Below are 22334 nucleotides of genomic sequence, written 5' to 3' on the forward strand. Positions count from 1 at the left end.
TTATCATTACCTTCATATTGAGTAGCTGGAGATCTGGAGTGGTACTGAGCATCAAGAATGGTCCAGAGTGAATATACCAATAGTCTATTTCTGGATTTCTCACTATTCGTTGTGGACTCCATAACTTGGCTTCTGTATCTATAAAACAGAAAAATCACAACGATTTCCCTCACTGTAATGAGAAGAAAATTAATAAATGTCTATATATTTTGCAGAGATTCTTAGATGAAAGAGGTTAGGAAGACACAAGTGATTATTTGTGTTGATACTCTTACTTACTAGCTTACTCTAAGTAGGATCTATCTCTTCGAAAACCTGGAAAAGCTTAGCTGCCATTACTTTGTGATTTTTGTCAGCTCCCCAGGGAATCTTGGTTTTCCTGAAAAACAAGCTATTACCTTGGGGGATACCTGAAATCTCTGAAGAGTCTCTTGCAAGTTGCCAGCTCAGGGAGGTCAGATTTGGGACCACGCTGTAATGGAAAAGAAATCTTTTCAGAAAAGTGGTCAAGACTATTTGCTAAGCATACTAGCATTTCCCAAACGTGGATCAGAGGTCCTATGAGGCCTCATTAAGACTTTTTGTGTCTTTGTTAGTGTGAACTGAATAACTGAAGGGTGATTTCCTAAGAGCTCCTCTCCACTTTGATCACTTCTCTGTTTTTTCCCCACTTCCTTTGTCTATGCTTTGTCTCAGTCTTCATTTTTCTAGTTGAACAGGCTTTCCAAAACCTAAGGCACACTGTTTCTCTCTCTTTTCAAGATCTCCCCATTCAAAATGGTTTGGGGATTTTCATGCCCCAAATGTTTGTTACCTCTCAAAGACCCAGGAGGAGATAAATGGTAGACACCAGTGGCTCTCAACCACAGGTGGTTTGGTAATGTCTGGAGACATTTTTGGTTGTCACAACTAGGAGCAGGGTGCCACTGACACGATGGAGGCCAGGGATGCTGGTAAACATCCTATTATGCACAGAACTCCCAACAACAAAGAATTATCTGGCCCTAAGGAGGCTGCAGTGCCTCCTCAGTCATCTCCAGCTACTGCAGCCTCCATAGGGATGCCGATTCTCGGGATGGTAAAGGGGCAGCTGCTGACATCAGATTGTCTGGACTTGGATCCCCAGGTTCCCTCTTTTGCTGGCTGTGATTTTGGACTAATCAGTGCCATGAAAGCACAGTTTCCTCATTCAAAAAAAGGGGCTAATAAAGTGTTCTCATAAGCTGTAAATTCCTTAGAGGCAGTGACCTAATTTTACCTGCCAAGCTTAGATTAGGGACTAGCATCCAATGCAGAGTACTAAATGTCTATGGATTGTCTCACATAGTTGTTTTGAGGCCTAAAGTAGAACACATGTATTAAGTGATATGAAGCACAGTGAAAAGGAGAAAAGCAACCCCTGATAGTGGGAATTAGGCTGGTACCATAAACTGGGATGTGCTGCCCCGTTGAACATAAACAATTTTATAGACCACCAAAATCGGACAAAGCCACTCTGGTCAGGATGAATTAAAACAAAAACAAAACCACTCCATAATCATGTCTAAAAACAAACAAACAAAGAACATTTTCCCAATCACATATGCACACAAAAAACAAATCTCCCTGTCTTGGCTAACAGGAGGGACTGCTTCATAACCAATCATAGTTTTAGTTTCTCTTGGCTCTTCTCCCTTTTTAAGTAAGAATTATTAAAATACCCCATCACAGAAGTACCACCACCTCAAAACAGTAACCAATCTAGACAGAAGGCCTGCTTCCTTGAAACACTCCTTGAAGTTACCTAACACAAGCCCATATATAAATTTTTTTTTCCGGGACCTTCTTCCTGAGTGTCCCCATCCTTCGTGGTGTGTCTCCCTCCTCTCAAGGAGACAATAAGCCCAATTTTGTTCAACGATAGCTGTGTTCTCAGTGGCCTTTGGCTGGAGGGCACTGACAATGGTGAGAGCTCCTTACAAGGTAACCACTTTTAGGGCACCTGGGTGGCTCAGTCGGTTGAGCCTCTGACTTTTGATTTTGGCTCAGGTCACAAACTCACAGTTGGTGGGCTCAAGCGCCTGGTCAGGCTCCACATTGGGAGCATGCCTGGAACTCTCTTTTCTTTCTCTCTCTCCCCTTGGCCCCTCCCCTGCTCATTCTTTCCCTCACTCAAAATAAATAAATAAATAAACAGGTTTTTTGTTTTTTTTGTGTGTGTGTTTTTTTTTTAATTTTTCTTTTTCAACGTTTATTTATTTTTGGGACAGAGAGAGACAAAGCATGAATGGGGGAGGGGCAGAGAGAGAGGGAGACACAGAATCGGAAATAGGCTCCAGGCTCCGAGCCATCAGCCCAGAGCCCGACGCGGGGCTTGAACTCACGGACCGCGAGATCGTGACCTGGCTGAAGTCGGACGCTTAACCGACTGTGCCACCCACGCGCCCCGGTTTTTTTGCTATTATTATGCCTCAAGGGGAATTGCATGATGCACCCACAGTGTTCAAGCAGGGATTTCATAAACAAGTGTTTTCAGGATTCCTGAAAGACTGCTAGCAGGCTGTTTCTTTTAGGGGACATCTTCTCTCAAGACTACATGAGGAGAGACTTTTGGTTTTGGACCTCCCAAGTTGAAATCTAGCCTGTTGTTAGGTTAAATTTCTCCTTAAGCAGGGACGCCTCTCAGTCGGTTAAGTCTCCACTCTTGGTTTCAGCTCAGGTCATGATCTCACAGTTCGTGGGTTCGGAGCCCCACGGTGGGACCCACGCTATCAGCACGAAGTCTGGTTGGGATTCTCTCTATGCCCCTCTGACCCATCCCTGCTCATGTTCTCCTCTCTCTCTCAAAATAAATAAACTTAAAAGAAATCCCACTAAGTAAAACCTCTTAAATTTTTTTTAAAAAATGTCTATTAATTTTTGAGAGAGAGAGAGAGAGAGAGAGAGAGAGAGAGAGAGAGACAGCGCGCGAGCAGGGGAGGGGCAGGGAGAGAGGGAGACAGAGACACAGAATCCCAAGCGGGCTCCAGGCTCTTAACTGTCAGCACAGAGCCCCCATGTGGGGCTGGAACACGCTAACCACGACTTCGTGACCGGACCCAAGGCCCAAGGACCCAAGTCCCACGCTTTACCGAGTGAGCCACCCAGGCGCCCCTAGTGAAAGCTCCTCGGTGAGGTGCGCGCTTCTAGCACCAAGGAGTCCCTCAAACGTTAGAACACCTCGAGGGCGCATAGCGGAGGTAGTAGCAAGGAAACTAAAACCCTAACGGGCTCATATTATTGAGCTCTCACCTCCTACCCTAACCTAGGATAAATGGCCCCGAATTCACTTGACAAGCCGTGCAGAACATCGCAGAAACGTCTGCGCTGCGAAAGACTAAGGTAAGAGCAGCCACCTGCAAGAACCAATCTCCCGGCAAGGTTCCTCAGACGTAGCAAAAGCGCACGGATCGCGGGACTGCTGTGCCTCAAGTGCCCGCCTCTTCCAGGCGGACTACAAGTCCCGGCTTGCCTGGCGCCACGCCGTCGCCTGGTAACTCGCGCCAGACGGAGCGCTCCAGGTTGGCCCCGCCGCGCGCCTGCGCTTTGGCAGGTTCTGCGCAGGCGTATTTCCAACGCTTGGGAGGAGAGGGCGGGGTGTCGTTCCCTTTCGCTGATGCAAGAGCCTAGTGCGGTGGTGGGAGAAGTGTCGGCAGGAGCAACGCTGCCGCTGGGGCCTGGGGCTGACCCGTCCGACTTCCCGTCTGTGCCGAGCCCACTCGAGCTGCCGCCATGTCCGGGGATGAGGTGAGGGCCTGAGCCTGGCTCTAGGGCTAAGGACTGAGGCGGGGAGCCCAACCCACCCCAGTGTGGGAGACCGGGCCTGCGGCCTAGTAGCCGGCCGCCGCCATGTGGAGCAGCCGGGCCTAGGCGGCCGGGAGCGGTAGAGCCAGTGAGGACTTCGGAGCCGCGGGCCTGGCCGCGTCCGGCTCTCCTCAGGGCGGCGGCGCCGAGGCCTGCGTCCTTTCGTTGGCCGGCGTTTCCAGAATTGAGAGCTCGTTGAGTCGCCGTCCCAGAAGGGGGCTTGAATGCCTGGGTAATGCCCCGAAAGAACGAGATTGAGGCTGGCGACCCCTGCATTCCTTTCGGTTTGACACTGGGGCACCAACTCTCCTCACTGCGCGCCAGGCGTGCTGAGAGGAACCTTCCTCAGCTCCGACGGAGCGCCCTCGTTGAAAACTTTGCAGGCTCTCTTGTCCTGGCCGGTGTCCGCCCTCATGCTCATAACGAGCATTATTTCTTAAAAAGACCGAGGGGTGAGGGAGATAGGACGAGAGGAAAAGATCCTTCAGCCTCAGTAAGTGACTGACCTCGGAAAGTTTTAGGGCGGGAGTCCCTGAGCCTTCCTGAACGGAGAGCTCTGAGACGTGAGCGGGAAAATCCGGCTGCAAAGCTGGCTGGATCGTTTTCTCCCGTCGTGCTTGTACCTCAGCAAATTTTCTCAAATCCTTTTTAGCCAGGTTGGTTCCAGTTCATTTAAAATCAAACGGCTTATGATGAAATTTGATTTTAAGTACTGTCAGTAGGTATTGATCAACACTGGGGGGGAAAGCTACGGCTTACCGGCCAGGTCTCCCCGCCAAAAGCAGTGCTCTTGAATTTATAATTCACTTTATAAATATTGGGGTGCTTGGCCTCTAGCGCCTTGGAGAGGAGTTAGAGGAAAAAATCGAGGCTTCCTCGAGCGTTGGCGTTTTAGGTAGACCCTGAACGTTGCTGAGAATTTCCACAAGTAGTGGAAAGGCCTGATCACAGGGTAAAGAAGTGGTTGAGAAGGCAAGTACATGTAATCACAGAAGGAATATTCTGCAATTTGTTTAAGGTTGATCCCCTTGAAATATAGTGGTGGCTAATTCACAGAAGGATTTGAAGACCAAAATAAGGAATTTTGATTTTATTCTGGAGGGGACTCCAATCTCACATTTGATTTTCCCAAAAACCTTGTAAGATTGTATCATTGTTATGCCCATTTTAGAGATGAGAGAACAGAGGCTTAGAGAGTTGTATGATGTCCATGATTAAATAGTAACTGGTGGAACCAGTAGTAGAATTCCAGATCTATGCAATATTACCTCCATCTAGATAACTAACAGGCTCTTGGTCTGTTAGGAGAGAAAACTGAGAGTCTAAATGAAGTAGGTGGTTCTTGCTTGGAGGTCATGCTCTGACTACTTTATTTCAAAAGTTCTAAGAGTAGCAGCGTCATGCTTTTTTTCTACCCATATTCTAAGCTTCTCATAACCTTTAACAGTGCCTATGTAGTACTGTAGGGTACTATTCTGTGTATGGGTTTTATGGTAAAGTACTCACAAGTGTTGTAAGGGAGGTAGATCTACTAGTTGTTACAGGAGGTAGAAGAAATAGGGCCATTTCAACATAGCGAGTTGGGGAGCTGGAGGATTCAGCTTTAACAGTGGGATCGGGTTTTGAAGGAAGTGGAATGTGAATACATTATTGAAGGGTGAACAGGATTTTATCAAGCAGAAATGGCAGAACCAGCATTCCTACAGAAGGCTTTGGAAGCCAATAAAGTATTAAGCAGCTTAGCAACTTCACAGGTCTGCCAGTCCAACTACATTTTATAGGCAGGAAACAAGGGCGTAGGGAGGTTAACTTGCCCAAGATCACACAGCAAGTTAGTGGGACTAGAACCTCTCAGCCTTTGGCTTCCACTCTGGAGGTATGTGCAGGATCTGATTCCTCTAGTACTGTCGACTAGATAAATACTCTTAGACCAGCCCTTAACTTTGGACTACTTTACAGACTTGTGAGGATCAGGTTAAAATTTGTACATGGAAATGATTTATAACTGCCAGGGACTCCCCAAGAGTAGAATTCCTGGGCTAGGATAGAGGGTTAAAGAACCTACTATTAAATTTTTTTTTCCTCTTTTCTTCACATTTCTTTTTCTTTAACACTTTATTGATGTATAATTGACATAAAACAAACTGCACACGTTTCTTTCTAAGCCTGTTAATTAGGCCAGAAACTCACTGATATATAACCTTTACCCTGGTAAAGCAGTGTTCTAGAATTATGGGGTGCTACCTAGTAAGGAAAAATTACCTAATCTGCAGACATTCATTGTTTTTCACACCTTTTTTTAAAAAAAGTGCTGTCAGTAGCAAAGATTACTGCTTATTAGTAGGCCCCATTCATGAAGTATCAGAACCATTAGGTTTTCACACAACATGGTAGGATGTTTTTACAAAAGAAGCTTTAAACTAAAAAAAAAAAGTTTCTGATTAAAAATGGATGTGTGTTGTACAAAGTTTACAAAACAGAAGAATACAAAAAATGAAAATTTTCCAGGATCCTGTCACCCAGACATGACAGTGCTTAGCTTTTGTTCTCACCTTGCTTCTCTAGGTTCTTTTGTAACTAACATTTGTCTCCTGGGTGTGATGTGGTCATAAAGTTAGCATCTTGGGTAAATTCTGTTGGATGAGAGTAGGTTACCACTTTCATGAAGCATTTTAGGCTATTATCAGCGTAAATTTTTGCTGGTATCCCTTTTCCTTACCTCCAGCCCAACCCAGGAAGTTGCAAGTAGGAAACTTTTTGAAAGCTTTGTTGTGGGCTTAAAAAAAAACAAAACAAAAAACTCAAGAGATTCTGTGGTTTTCCATAAGTGCACTGTCAGCAACTATTTGCTGCTCGAAGCCAAACTAGTCTCATAAAACATTTTGAATGTAATAATTTGTAAGTCAGACATGAAAATCTTAAAAAAGAAAAAAAAAAAACAAAGACTTTTTCACTTCAGGGCTGACCTGGCCTTATATTTTGGGGTAGTCCTTCTCTGGGCACTACTTTGGGATCCCTAGTTTCCTTATTTTTAAAATCGACTTTGCTAGGTGGTGGGAGTATAATGAGGCAATGAGTATGTGTCTTAAACATCCAGAGACAGTAATTGAGAGAGATGGTAATTATTTCAGTGTATAATTTCCTGTATGTTTATTACTCTTTACAAGGCTACAACCAAACTGTTTCCCTGGAGACTTAAGTACAAATGTTTTTCATAGGATAAGAAAACTGTAAGGCTGCACTGATTTGAGAATCCCTCAAATCTTTGGTCTATTTTGTTGGATAATAAAGGCTAATTAATATTCCAGAGAACTTGATACTTGAAAAAAATGCAGTAAATTGTAAGCCCTGCCAGACATCCATATTTTTAGTGCCTAGATTGCTGTCCTTTTGCCAAACCTCCATATTTCAGTAATGAGGATAAACTAGATAACCTCCCTGGAATAGATTGCAACACTCCATGTAGGGTGACTCAAGGCCTGATGGATCAGCAGTGGGGAACTTCCTCCTGTTCTGTCTTCTTTCTTTTTTTTTTTCAAAGTTTAATAAGTAATGTCCTTCAGACTGACTGCATTTCAGAATTATTCATTTGCTATACAATTAAATCTTTTGTGAAAGTAAAAGAGGAAGTCTTTGAAAGAAGGCTGTATCAATTTCCAGAATGTCTTGAAGATCCTTCTCTATTGGGTGAAGACAGTAACTACCCTACCTTATTACAGACCTTAGTTTGATTTCAGTGTAGCTCAATTTCTCTAATGTACTTGGGTACATTAGAATCAGTTTTTTGGGATTTTGAGTTTTATGATGTCTTAGAAATTTGATCACCCTGAATTGATGAAATTTGAGTGATAGGAATCAAGAGATACCATGCTTTGTGAACCATGAAACGTATAAATTCTAATAATTGCTAACATTTATTGAGTACTTTTGTGTCAGGCACTGTGCCAAGTGTTTAAATATATATGAACATATTTATGTAAATATGTGAGGTTCGGTTTTGCTTCTGCTACTGATTTCCATTTTACATCTGAAGCATGGAGAGGTCAAGAACTTACCTGGAGTAACACAAGTACCAGTGAGAGTCAGGATTTTAATTCAATCAGTTGGACTCCAGACCTGTGCGTTTGTTTAGAGAGGTGGGGGAGGGACAGAGAAAGCAGGCTCCACACTGTCAGCATGGAGCGGGGCTCTAACCCATGAACAGTGAGATCAGGACCTGAGTCCGAAATCAAGAGTCAGACGTGCAACTGACTGAGCCACTCAGGCACCCCCCAAACCTGTGCTTTTAAATACTTCACTAAACTGTTCCAGAAGTTCATTGGGCAAAATGCTAAATTTAAGCATGGTAGAATTTGGACAAAGATTGGTAAGGGACTTAGAGAAAAATTATTTGGGATTTGAATCCAATTCTATTTGACTTCAAAGACCTCTTTCCACTCTACCAGGCATCTCCCCTATATGTTCTTAAACTGTTGTGTCTAAAATAATGATCTGTATTTTTTCCCAAGTGATCAGTGTACACAAATCATCTAAAACAAGTTATAAATTAGTTTTTCACTTATTCTCTAGTAGACATTAGATTTAAAATGACCTAAGAAAACTTTGAATGTTCTAGAAACAAAAAGCAAAGTAAAAGGTTGTATGGAAGTTTTTCTTACTCAGAGAGAGATTAGCTATAGGAAAGGCTGCTGATGGATTTTTATAAAGGTTTATCTGAACTTGGAGGGGAAAACAGTTTTTTTTAAAATCAGGTCAAGTCTGGTATAGCAACCCCAGGTTACAGCCTTAAATAAAACATATATAACCTGGGGCGCCTGGGTGGCGCAGTCGGTTAAGCGTCCGACTTCAGCCAGGTCACGATCTCTCAGTCCCTGAGTTCGAGCCCCGCGTCAGGCTCTGGGCTGATGGCTCAGAGCCTGGAGCCTGTTTCCGATTCTGTGTCTCCCTCTCTCTCTGCCCCTCCCCCGTTCATGCTGTGTCTCTCTCTGTCCCAAAAATAAATAAACGTTGAAAAAAATATATATATATAACCTGCCTAGGCATTGGTTTTCTTCTCCAAAAAATGGGGGGCATAGAATAGGTTATTTCTACGGTCCCTTCCCTAAGTTCCATGATGCATATATAGTCTCCAAATTTGCTCATGAATTTTAAAAGTGAAGTTACTGTATCTTGTGACAGTTTACATATTTAAAGGCAGGTGCACATGTTTCAGAATCCCACCTCCATCCCTATTTAATAATACAAGGAAGGTTGGATGGACTTTGTGTGTGTAAAATCCTTTTTGGTACTTAAATGCACCATATACTGTTTTACTTCTAAGCATATACCCTTTAAGAATACAGCATGTTCCGGAGCTCCTGGGTGGCTCAGTCAGTTAAATGTCCGACTTCGGCTCAGGTCATGATCTCACAGCTCGTGAGTTCGAGCCCCATGTCGGGCTCTGTGCTGACAGCTCAGAGCCTGGAGCCTGCTTCAGATTCTGCAGATTCTGTCTCTCCCTCTCTCTGCCCCTCCCCCGCTCTCAGTCTCTCTCTCTCTCTCTCTCTCTCTCTCTCTCTCTCTCAGCCTCCCTCCCTCCCTCTCTCTCTCTCTGTCTCTCTTAAAAATAAATAAACATTTTTAAAAGTTTAAAAAAAAGAAAATACAACATGTTTGGAATGTATCATTAAAAAAACAATCATTTAGTTCCTTTTTCTTTATTGTCTTTTAAACAGATGATTTTTGATCCTACTATGAGCAAGAAGAAAAAGAAGAAGAAGAAGCCTTTTATGTTAGATGAGGAAGGGGATGCCCAGACAGAAGAAACCCAGCCCTCAGAAACAAAAGAAGTAGAACCAGAGCCCACTGAGGACAGAGATGTAGAAGCCGATGAAGAGGACAGTAGGAAAAAAGGTAAGTGGTAGATATGAAAGAGTCACTGTTGTCTTCTGAGACCTGGTTCTCTTCCATCAGTGTTTCTTTTTTTTTTTTTTTACATACAGTGACCTCTCAGCCTGATAAGGTTGTTCCAGTGAAGTTGAGGCTATCAACAGGCCATGTACACTGGATCTTGCCAGATTTCTGATAAACTTGTTCCAGAGAAATTGCTACTGAATCCACAACTTGTAGAAATGACAAAACCTCATCATTCCAGGCCTGGTTTTTCCAGTCTAACCTGTCAAGTCTCTTCTCCAATTTTAATTGTGGTTGTATTTGAGTGTAGGCAAAAAGATTTAGGGCCTGATAGTTTTGTGTCTTAGCAAGTCTGAAAATGTATAGAAGAGATTAAAATTACAACCTAAAATGTTTGGATTTAGATATCAGCACTAGTTATTCCCTCTTGCACACTGACATAGACACCATGTGACTACTAGAAATAAATGATTCTGTAAATAAAATTTACATCTGCTGAACATAAGACACTGCTAGTGATGGGGACAACTGACATTTATTGAGCATCTACTATGTGCTAAGTAAGCATCTTGTACATGTTTAAAACAAACTTGAAAAGTAAATCATTCTCATAATAAGACAAAACAAATTCATAAATAGCTCCATGAAAAACTTTGTAGTAGAGGGATCCTAAAATATTCCTAGTGTACAAGAGGGCAGGGCAAATGGAAAACTGATTGAATAAACCCATTATTTACTCACTAATAATGGATAAAGTTTACTAAGAAGTGGAAATAATTAGTTGGGCTGGAACCAAGGATTAAAGTAAGGGAGATGAGAGGGTAGACAGAAATGGAGAGAGAAAACTAGAGAGCTTTGAAAATTGTGTTAGAACCCTGACTTTGCCTTGGGAACAATGAGGCACAATATGGCTAGATTACTAAATAAATGTTCCCAACATGGTCCCCTAACCGGGTTTTTCCTACAGAGCTTTGACTTGACCTGCCATTGTGTTTTTCAGAATCATAATCTTTGTGGTTGTAGAGAGACCACTGTACTAATTAATACTCGATCTCTATTCTGATGACTAATTAATAGCTAAAATGTTGGTTTAACTCTGATGCTATGCCTTCTGCTAGTTATTAATTTTTAATCTCAATTGTCTGTCTTTTTAGATGCTTCTGATGATTTAGATGACTTGAACTTCTTTAATCAGAAGAAAAAGAAGAAAAAAACAAAAAAGATATTTGATATTGATGAAGCTGAAGAAGGTGTAAAGGTAGTATTGCTTTCTTATTGAAGGTAAAATTTGACCTCTCGAAAGGTTGCTAATGACTGATGTTTCCCTCCCTTTGTCTTGTCTCTTACCAGCTTTGCTTTTGTTATTAAGTACTTGAATCACTGTTGAGGTCATTTTCTTGGGATTTGGTCTGACTAGGTGTCTTAAAGGGATTATGGTTTAAAGGAATATAAATTTAGGTTTTACACGTTGTATTGTGTGCCATTAAGATGGTTACAAGCCCCTTGTCATTAACCACACTGAAATTGGCTAAGGAAGAGATATTTCTGTAAGAGAAATCCTATGGAGTATATATTCCTATGGTTTCTTCTGTTAAACTTTTGGTAGCATGTTGAAGATACACAAACTTATGTGTGTGCCTCTGAGCAGCAAAAAATGAACCCCAGCTTGTGATGGTGGCTGATGATCATATGGCCTATAGGAGAACAGGAGCACTGAGCCTCGTTTTATGGGGTTCTCTGATCTTGTAGGGACATGAGGCCCTATAATTGTCTTGTTACTGGATCAGTTTCCAATGTAAATACTTCAAAACTCTTTTGAACAGGGATAGGTAAATGTATGAGTAGGGGGGTAAATAAGAGGGTGGATCAGGAAGGAGATGAAAGTCTGTTATTCCTTCACTTAGAGCTACTATTTTATTCCTTCTTTCCTTCTTTCCTTCTTTCCTTCCTTCCTTCTTTCCTTCCTTCGAGAGAGAGAGAGAGAGGGCAAAGAGAGAGAGAATCTTAAACAGGCTCCATGCCCAACATGGAGCCCAATGTGGGGCTCAGTTTCACAACTCTGAGATCATGACCTGAACCAAAATTAAGAGGCACCCCTGGAGCTACTATTTTAGACTGTCCAGGAATCTTGAGCAGAGTCCACACATCTATTTAAAAAAATTCCAGGATAGTAGCAATTTTATGTATATACAAGTGAGAAGGAGCAAGCATGAGAACACATGCACATGTACTAAGTGTCCTATTTTATGCCTTCTACCCCAATTTTTCTTTGGTTTGCTTGAACTGAAGTAAATAAGGTGTATCCCACATGTAACAAAGAAATGTATACAGTAATTCATTCAGTTTTAGAAATAGTGCCATAATATTGATAACTTGGTTAATTCAGCAAATATGCATTGGTAATTACAGGGAGTCAGGCTAATTGCTAGAGTACTGAAATGAACAAGATATTTTTCCTATTTTCAGAGATTATTTTAGTTCAGGGATAATTTAGAGTCCTTTAGAACAAGATGATTTTACCTGGATTCATCTATTCTCTCCCTGTCTGAGGATTCTCTTCTCTTCCTCCTATTGTAAGGAAATTGAGAAAGAAATGTTCAGATTATACTGAATAAATGAGGTTTAAATATCCTGGGTATCAAGGTGACATATCAGAGATGTGCTACAGAAGGTCTTGGTTAACAAGATTTTTTTGGAGGCATTTCCTCTAGTAGCTTTTGTCCTGAAGAATTGCTTATGAGCTCTATTCTTACTAAGTGCTTGAATACAATTTTCTCTGCTATTGACAAGTCCTAAACATAAGAGCTTGTTTAAAAGTATCCTCATCAGGCCGTCAAACACTAAAGTGTTTTTAAGATATTGGGTTACTCTTCTGAATTTTTAGACCATCACATGACTTTAGAAAAATACTGAAAAACACTGCCATTTTCTGTGTTTCACTGGGTCTTAGCCTCAGTTTGGAAGTAGATCTTACTGGGATGAAATAAATAATAGTATAAGACTAGAAATTGGCTATTGTGTGCTAACTTATGTCAGCATATCCAAGTTTCTCATTTACTGACTGTCATCTCAGAGACTAAGTTAATATCTGCTTTCTTGTTTATGTGTTATCCAGCTAATACACATGGGCTGATTTGGTCTTTGATGGCCAAATGTGGCATTGAAACTACACAGCTGGGGAAAAAAAACCAGCAAACTACACAGCTGGATTTGGGATCTCAAGGCTGAGCTTCATTTATTTCCAGTTCTTGCAGCTTTTCTGTGAAGATTTATGAAACTATAGTAGCTAATGCCAGTAATTCAGGATGCAGGCACACAAAAATAGATGATGATAGGTAATACTGACAGCATACTTCAGGGTAGGAAGCAGGACAAGCTGGTGAAAGGACAGAGGAGATTAGAAGGCTGGAGACTGAGACTGGCCCTTTCTGGGGTGTATATGTCTCATTTCTAGTGCCATATTTACCTCCATAACTATAGCAGCCAATCTTGGGATAAGTTTTACCTTGTCTCCTTCCATTCATCAGGTGACCCTAATTCTCTGGGTTCTGCCTTTTCCCTCTTTCATGATGTCATCTATTGAAATGATGCCCAAAGACCTCTTTACAGTTCGGTGCCAGGCTGACTGTGGTATAATAAAAATAAATATTTGGTCTTTGTTCCCAGTTCTTAGCACACAGCTCCTAAAACCCTTGTCATCTCTGCAGTGACAAAAGTGTCTTTTGAGATGACTAGTGGCTAGGAGTTCATGGATAGCTTCAGGATGGGGACTGGTTGTCAGAAAGATCAAGCCATGATTAGAGAATTGGAAATTTCACACACACACCTACTCCTCCAGGAAAAGGGGCTGGAGATGAGTCAGTCACCAGTGGACAACGATTTAATTAATCCTGCCTACATAATAAAACTTCCATAAAAACCCTTCAACAGTGGGGGTTGGAGAGCATCAGGGTTAATGGACACATGGGCTGTTGGGAGAATGATATAACCAAGGAAGGTTCTGCACCTGTCTCCCTCCCTGCTTTTCTTGCTCTGTGCACTTTTCCATTTGGCTGTTACTGAATTATATCCTTTATAATAAACTGGTAATGGTTATGTGAAGTGCTTTTCTGGATTCTGTGAGTCATCATAGCAAATTATTAAATGGGGTGGAGGGGTGTTGTAAATTTGTAGTCTTGTCAGACTATGTGGGTAAAACATGGGGACCCTATCCTTGCATTGGCCTCTGAAGTGTCTTAAAGAGGGGTGCCTGGCTGGCTCAGTCAGAAAAACATGTGACTCTTCAACTCAGGGTTGTGAATTCAAGGCCCACGTTGGGCGTGGAGCCAACTTTTAAAAAAGTGTCTTAGACAATTTCTAGTTTAAATGACAAAGACTCTCTGAGCCAGTTTGGCCCACCTGTGAGGGACATTTCTTTTTATTATTATTTTTTTTAATGTTTTTATTTATGTTTGAGACAGAGACAGAGCGTGAGCAGGGGAGAGGCAGAGAGAGAGGGAGACACAGAATCTGAAGCAGGCTGCAGGCTCTGAGCTGTCAGCACAGAGCCCAATGCGGGGCTCGAACTCACGGACTGTGAGATCATGACCTGAGCTGAAGTTGGACGCTTAACCAATTTGAGCCACCCAGGCGCCCCAAGACATTTCTTATCTATCACTTCAGTTGTGAATATTTTATTTTTTCCTCCAAAATGATGCCAGCCCGTATCATTTAAAAAAATAGTCTTAGTATCAAAATGTTGAGACTCTTACTTAATTTCTCAGGATCTTAAGATTGAAAGTGATATCCAAGAAGCAGCTGAACCAGAGGATGACCTTGACATTATGCTTGGCAATAAAAAGAAGAAAAAGAAGAATGTTAAGTTCCCAGATGAGGATGAAATACTAGAGAAAGATGAAGGTAATATTGGGGCTCAGCAGCTCATTTCTGTTCTACTCAAGACTTTAACCTAGTGTCTTGGTCCCTTTTTATTATTTCCTGTTCCTTCCACTGCCTGGAAGCTAAAAGGAAAGAGTATCTAACTTGATAATGACTGTTAAAGATTTCATGGGGGAAGAATTTGGTAGTTGTGATTACAGTGAAGACATGCTGATTAAGACTATTGGGAAAATCACTGTAACTGGATTTTAAATAGTTTAAAAATTATTATTTTTTGTTAAAAGTGCTGTTTTATTAATTCTAAGTACTAAAGTCTTTAGAGAACTTGAGTATAGTCAGCGGATGGGTTTTTATGGATGTGGATGTTTCTTAAGCGCTTCAGAACAGCTGGACTTTTTTCCTCTCGTTATCCTAGTGCATTATTTTCTCTTGTGTTTGTTATACCAGGAAATAATTTGGTATGTCTGTTATCACAAATTCTAATTGGAGTGGTCTGTTAATGAAAGTTGTAACATCCCTGTCTTTAAGAAATGACAGGTTGTTTCTAATCCTTGATGCTTTTATGCTTTCTGTGGGAGGGAAGACAAATGTCTTTGAAGCTTTCATTTCTCTAGATCTGTCCCCCCTCACTTTGTTACTGCCTACCCCTCATTCTTACAGTCTTTGTTATCTATAGCTTTAGAAGATGAAGACAGCAAAAAAGATGATGGTATCTCCTTCAGTAACCAGACAGGCCCTGCTTGGGCAGGCTCAGAAAGAGACTACACATATGAGGAGGTAAGACAAATTCTGTTAAGAAAAAGGGCTAAGATGTTACGAAGAGCAAGATGTTTATACTGAATTGGAAGGGCCGTTGAAGAACAGTGAAACAGACCTAGAGAGGTCACACAATCAGTGCACAGTGTTGCCTGATGCCCTCATATGGGACAGCTACCCAGAGTTTGGCAGTCATTATGGTATTCACTGTTCCAACTGAATCCATGAACTTCTGAGGACATGGAGCCCCTGGGGCTTGGGGGAAGAGTAAAGGAAGGGGTGACTAATTTTGGGGCCAGAGTAAGTCTGGAATTCACTTGTTGCAGCTTTCCTGAATCTTTTCTATAGATCATACTCTCTCCCATAGAAGCCGCAGAATTGGTAGGGTCTTATTCGTTCATTTAACTGTGAACAGGTTGTTGCTCAGCATCCATAAGGGATGAGTCTTGCTCTCATGTAGTGATACGTGTGTGTTTAGTAAAAAGTGATGTTTGTTTTGAAGTAAAACAGTGACTCAAGTGGGAACTTTATATTCCTATTAATAAGCATGTACATGAATACCAATTGTTTCTCTATAGTTATTGAATCGAGTATTCAACATCATGAGAGAAAAGAATCCAGATATGGTTGCTGGAGAGAAAAGGAAATTTGTCATGAAACCTCCACAGGTTGTCCGAGTAGGAACAAAGAAAACCTCTTTTGTCAACTTTACAGATATCTGTAAACTGTAAGTTGGTTAATGGAGAGTCTCCACCCCAAATACCAGATTCTCAGAGGAGTATATGTTAAATGTCTTTATTGTGCACTTTGTTGCAGGTAGAAAGAATGTCGGGTTGGTTTGAGGGAGGTCACTGTTCAAGTCTGTCCTATCCATAGATATTTCAATTCATAGGTCTCAGAGCTTGTTTTATTAGGCATCCAGAGGTGAGAGACCCATGAGAGTGGATCCTAACTATAGAATGAAAAGGGAGGAGGCTGAATGTAGTCCTCAGACAGGAACCTGGGGAGACCAGGGAGGTGGAAAGGCTCATCAGGCTGGGGTAGGCCTTATAAACAGGTGCAAGAATGAGCTCTGGGAAAGCAGCTGAATTTGATGTGCTTCTTTCTTGGATGGCCGTTGCCAAGACACGATCAGTGAGATTTTAGATTTCTTAATTACCATCACATTCCATGTGTATTTCAACGCCAGGTCACTGTCTGGGTCTGTCACTTCCCACAGCTCAACTGCATCTCTTCTGAGAGGCTTCTTAGGGCAACCAATCTTATCCATTTACTGTTTGTTATTCAGTTTCATAAATGATACATGCTTATTGCAGATAAAAGTCAAAACAATGATGGACAGAAAAGAGAATAATCTCTAAAAATTCTACTACCCGGAGATAATCACTGGTTTTCATTATACACATTACTTAAAAGATTTTAGACTTTTTTTGCTGATGACAACAGTAGTATATTTTTATTTTAGAAAACTAGAAAACATAGACATGCAAGAAAATGAAAAATCATCTGTAAGTTCACCATTAAGAGATCATAGTTTAATACTTTTATGTTTAGCTAGTTTTGTGCATGTAGTTATTTTTAAATAAATTGGTGTCGTACTGGTTTTTAATCTTTTTTTCTCTTAGTATATCACAAAACATTTACCCATGTCATTAAACTGTCTTCATAAATGTTTTTAGTAGCTACACAACATACTCTAACAGCTCTTAGGTGGATACAGTTGCTTCCGTGTTTCCATGATCAGCAAAGCTTCAGGAAACATTCTGATACATGTATCTTGACAATAACTCAGAATATAGCCTTAGGGCAAAAGTTCCCAAAATGGAATTGCTGAGTTAAAAAGAATGGATATTTTTTATGGCAAACATTGACAAATTGCTTTCTAATAAGCTTGTACCAATTTATACTCCCACTAGCAATGTAGGAGCTTACCTGTTTTGTTGTATTTTCACCAACCCTCACTACACTTTGGGAAAAAAATAACTTTAAAATTGTAATAGTAGTACCTGGTTTGGAACAAGTTCAAACAATGCCAGGTGAATAGAATTAAAAGTTAAAATATTGACTGGCATTGCTCTGTACTTTTTCCTATGTGTACTTTTGTTGTTGTTACATAAATAGAATGGATGTATCATTAACTTATTTAACTGCTCCCCAGTTGGTGAATATTTAAACTGTTACCAATTTTTCTACAGTTTGTGCTACCATGAAATATTTCCCAATATATTGTCCCCCCCCCCCCCGCTTTCTTTTAATGAAAATTTTCAAATAGGAAATAGAGATTACCATAACAAACACCGAAGTGTCCATTGCCTGGGGTTGGTATATTTTGACACATTTGCTTCAGATCTTTTTCTTTAAAGAGGGCTGTAGAGTTAAAATTACAGACATCTTTGCATCTCTTTATGATCCCTTCATTTTCCTTCTCAGAAAAAGATGTTAACCTCTAAAGTTGGTGTTTACTTTCCTGTCCATGTTTCCAGACATTTTTTCATATATCTGTATTTATAAATAACATGTTGTTATATGGGCTTTTAAATATAAATAAATGGTATCCTATATATCTTTATTTCAGGGTTTGATGAACTGGTCACTAAAATTCACTGAATAGTTAGGTAATCAGATTAAAACAGTGAACAGGATGGTGTTTTAGACATTTGGTTCCATTTCCAATGAGATAAGGTTTATATATTCCATTTTCTTTTTAGATTACATCGTCAGCCCAAACATCTCCTTGCATTTTTATTGGCTGAATTGGGTACAAGGTAAGAAACTATATTCACATTTATATACAGTTATATATATATAATAGTACTGGATGTTTCAGAGGAACTTCTCCTAACTTGAAAAGGATACATAACACCCTTAGAACATTCACCTGATAATCAGAGGAAATTTTAGGCCAGTGAGGGAAATGATTTCTGAGAGCTTGGCTGCTGAGGAATAGAGAACAGAGTTTTCAGTGGCTCATCTGTACAGGCCTGCTGGTATTCCTGTCATTAACTGGAATTCTTGGGTCTTTTTATGGAGCAAATATTTTTGGAGGAAACGATTTTCTTAAATCAGAATTTATTTTCTAAATTGTTAATATGAAGAAATAGAGCTTTAGAAGTTGATGAGTGGCACAGGAGAAATACTGAAACAGAGCCTTAGTTAGTTATTTCCCTGTCTTCAGGGCTCACCTGTTGAAGGCACCAAGCCAGTCCCTCCCCATTCAGGGAGACCAGAATCCCTGGGAGGCCATCCCAATAAGTGTGACCATAAATACTAAAGATAAGTGATGTAGACTTAAGAGCAGTATGATAATAGCAACTCACACATGCTGAGTACCTGCTGTGTGAGAGGCACTGTGCCAAGCACTTTTTTGAGTACTGTCTCAGTCTTTGTAACAGTCTTATGAACTGTAAACAGAAATTAATACCGTCTTACAGGTTTGGAAACTGTTTCATTGAAGTTGTAGTTGGTCACATAGCTAGTTAATATCATAGCCAAGGTGGCAAACTCAGCTCTGTCTCTGGAGCTTGAACTCTTAAAAGGCTTACAGAGATAACTAAGGTGTTCTGCTCTCTTCCTACTCAAAACTCTTCTTAAAACCGTTTGATGCAATTGGCTACACTTGCTCTGGGGTTAAGGAGTGGCTTACTTTAGTGGTGGATAAGTAGGCTCTGTTGTAGAATTGTGTTTTAAATGTAAATTTGTTACTTTATTTGTAACTTACATAAACTAATGCAGTAAAAGCTATCAGTGGTTTTCTTACTCAGAATAATTTTAGTTTTTGTAGAGGTGGGGTATTAAAACAAGTTGTGACCAGTGAACTTATGGTCAATGGGCTAAATATTATGGCGTTGTTGAGAAAATTCCATTTCTTTTGACAGTGAATGGAAAAAAAATCCTACATCGAGCATTGGGATCACCGTAGCCTGAGATTAAGGGTTACAATCTGTGGAGGATAATAAACCTTATAGTTAAAGGAGAATCACAGGAGAGGTTCTTACAAAAGGCAGTTTTATAATGAGATATAAAACAAATGTAAATTTAATGCTACCTGGCTGAATTTTGTTTCACTTTGTGATTTGTAATTTTTAACAAATGTCTAGCCCAGAGCTTTACCAAAAGTGCTTGTCAGCACCTTTTCAGAAAGTTTCTCTTTAAGCACCATTGACAATATGTGGCCTGAGTTCAACTGTACTTCTTTATTGGTAACTTTATACAGTTCACACATTCAATGTACAAATGGTTTTTAATATGTTGACATAGTTGAACCTTTACCACCACCCATCTTAGAATATTTTTATCAACTATGTGACTGAATCAAAACATTTAGTGCTTAAAATTTTTAGAGATACAACTCCCTATTTTTATATTTATAGACCCCCTCACTGTCTAGTACATGGTATACATTCAGTAAGTGTTTTTCTTTGTTGGATGAATAAGCCATCACAGACAGAATCAATTTGTTTTAGACTTAAAGGTTACTAGAGACTTGGTTGGTTGAAATTGGATTTAATGTTAGGAAATATGGGTAGGTCATCAGGCACCAACTACTTAAAAATAAATTTTGAGAAACCAGGTGGTATCGGACTGCTCTAGAACTTATGCCACTGAATATATTTTAAATTCATCAAGTGTATAAAGGTCCTTTGGTTCCTTACAGGAAACAATAATGGAAATATTTTTGCTTTCTCTCATAGTGGTTCTATAGATGGTAATAATCAACTTGTAATCAAAGGAAGATTCCAACAGAAACAGATAGAAAATGTTTTGAGAAGATATATCAGTAAGTGCATAATTCCATCATCTTGCTCTGAAATGTTCTCATCAGGCTGCAGTATTTTGGGGATAAGGGAGAATGATAATGATGGGAAGGTGGGACAGCAAGGTGATTTCTTGGCAGCTGTGTAGCAGGGAGAAGGGTTTGGATTTCTTAAGGCGCAGCAGACCAAGGTGCTGGTTGGTTGTAGGCTGAAGGCCGAGTCAGAGAAATCTGTTTGCATTCAGGCCTGGCCTGTCTTTATCATCTTCCTAATGACTTAAAGTTGGCAGGTCTGTTCCCACCTAGGTAACCTAGTAAGTTCTGAGTGGCTCTCCTGTAGACAGATCCAGGAGTGGCATCTGGCAAGCACCCCTACCTCCTTGGACATTTGGAGTCTTTCAGCCCATGATTTAGTACCTGAAGTATCACAGCAAACACCTTGTGTCTTTACCCCCTAGAATATCTAAGTTAAGCTAAAGTTTTCCTTGGTCTGGGTACCATTTGGGCTTACGTTGTTCTGTGTAGAATATGTTTGAGAGAAGAAACTTCTGGCTCACTGCAGTCAATCACTGCAGTCAACAGGTAATTCTGTTTGCTTTTTCTGCAGAGGAATACGTTACCTGTCACACATGCCGATCACCGGACACAATCCTGCAAAAGGACACCCGACTCTATTTCTTACAGTGCGAAACTTGTCATTCTCGATGCTCTGTTGCCAGCATCAAGACCGGCTTTCAGGCTGTCACAGGCAAGCGAGCACAGCTCCGTGCCAAAGCTAACTAATTGGCTAACCACCACTGATTTTTCAAAGTGTGTTGTGGAGATTTGGCTGGACAGGTTTACCATCAAAGTGGATATATCATTGTATTAAATACAAGATAGAAAAGCTGCCAAGTTTTTTGGCTTGTGGCTGGTTGGTCTGAAATCTTTGCAAGATGCCGATGCTCAAGCTGTTGACCTACTCATTGCCTACTTTAACAACTGTCAGAAAAACATGATGGGGTAAGGCGGTGCTTTTTTAAAATCGTTCATAGACTTATGTAAAATGCAAGATAAATTAAAGTTATTATAACAGTGATTCTTTCAACTTGGTTTGTCCTTCAGTTTTCTATAAAAACTGTGCTTAAAATGAATATAGCAAAAACAGTTTATGCCTGGGCTCCGGTGAGGGCTCTATAGTCTCATCCTGTGAAACTGGAGATTGGTAGGTGCTTCAGCTGGGCAGCCATTTTTCTTCTCAACTTCTCTGGAGATAAAGCTTCACACGAGAGAGAGGGTGGCTGGAGCATGAGATCTGGGAGGACAGCCTGTTTTCAGTGTCAGGGGACGATTTCATAGATTTGAATTATTTTCATTATGTGAGGATTATTGCTACCGCCTGACTGCCAAATCCTCCTGCTGTTACCATATGAAGGAATACAAGGTGCAAGGTACCCTCCCCCTCAGAATTCCCTTTCTTATTGACCACTAAGAAGATCTTAGAAACCTAGCCTTTAAGTATGATAACTGGCACATGGAGAAAAAACCCTAGTTGGGAATCTATTGGTGAGGAAGCAGCGTGGCATGTACTGTACAGAGAACTTGAGTCTGACCTATGACCCTAGGGAAAGCTTTTCTTTTTCCTCCCTAACTTGTGTTCTGGGTTTGAAAAAGGCCCACTACAAATGTTTTTCTATTTTGTATATTAACAGTAGCTTTTCGGTGTGACCATGAGAAACCAAGAGGTGATGCTGCCTGTGTGGTGTTTTTGGTGCCTCCAGTTCTGCCTTATAAGCATTTGGCCGAACGGTTATTTTTCCATTCAGCACAGGGAGAAAGATCCCTTCATGTGTCTGTGATCTGTCTTGCACACACTTCAGAGGATAAGGGCATATCGCTGTTCCTCACGCTCTTGTTGCCAGACTCCTAAGTGGCCCCAGGAGCAGTCACTCAGCCCTGAATGTCTTACCCATGTTTTTAATCACTGTGACCTTTAAAGTACAGGCCAAGTGTTGTAAAACATCTTGGCCATGAAGTGGTGGAGGGAGGAGAGTATTTCCTCGACTCAATAGGTCCCAGGGAAACCACACACTGGCTGAGCTGCCACCACTGCCCTGATGAACTCAACTGTTTATGATGCCATCTTCCTTATTTTGTATCTATGCCCACATAGTTCCCAATGTCGGATGTTACTGCGTGAATAAAGCAAGGATGAGTGCCTCTTGTGTAATTAGCGCTCCACTGCTTTTGTGTG

General features: G+C 40.8%; 1 protein-coding gene across 1 annotated transcript; it reads left to right on the forward strand.

Moving 5' to 3' along the window:
* The first annotated feature begins 3605 nt into the window (after positions 1-3605).
* On the forward strand, positions 3606-22310 carry EIF2S2 (eukaryotic translation initiation factor 2 subunit beta). Its single transcript, XM_040447302.1, has 9 exons — positions 3606-3765; positions 9537-9714; positions 10869-10972; positions 14478-14613; positions 15269-15369; positions 15927-16075; positions 18057-18113; positions 20040-20125; positions 20709-22310. The coding sequence occupies exons 1-9, from the start codon at positions 3751-3753 to the stop codon at positions 20882-20884; spliced, it is 1002 nt and encodes a 333-aa protein (XP_040303236.1). The 5' UTR covers positions 3606-3750; the 3' UTR covers positions 20885-22310.
* The last annotated feature ends 24 nt before the right edge of the window (positions 22311-22334 follow it).

This window comes from Herpailurus yagouaroundi, unplaced genomic scaffold (genome assembly GCF_014898765.1).
Source record: "Herpailurus yagouaroundi ecotype Mexico unplaced genomic scaffold, PumYag 196, whole genome shotgun sequence".
Lineage (NCBI taxonomy): Eukaryota > Metazoa > Chordata > Mammalia > Carnivora > Felidae > Herpailurus > Herpailurus yagouaroundi.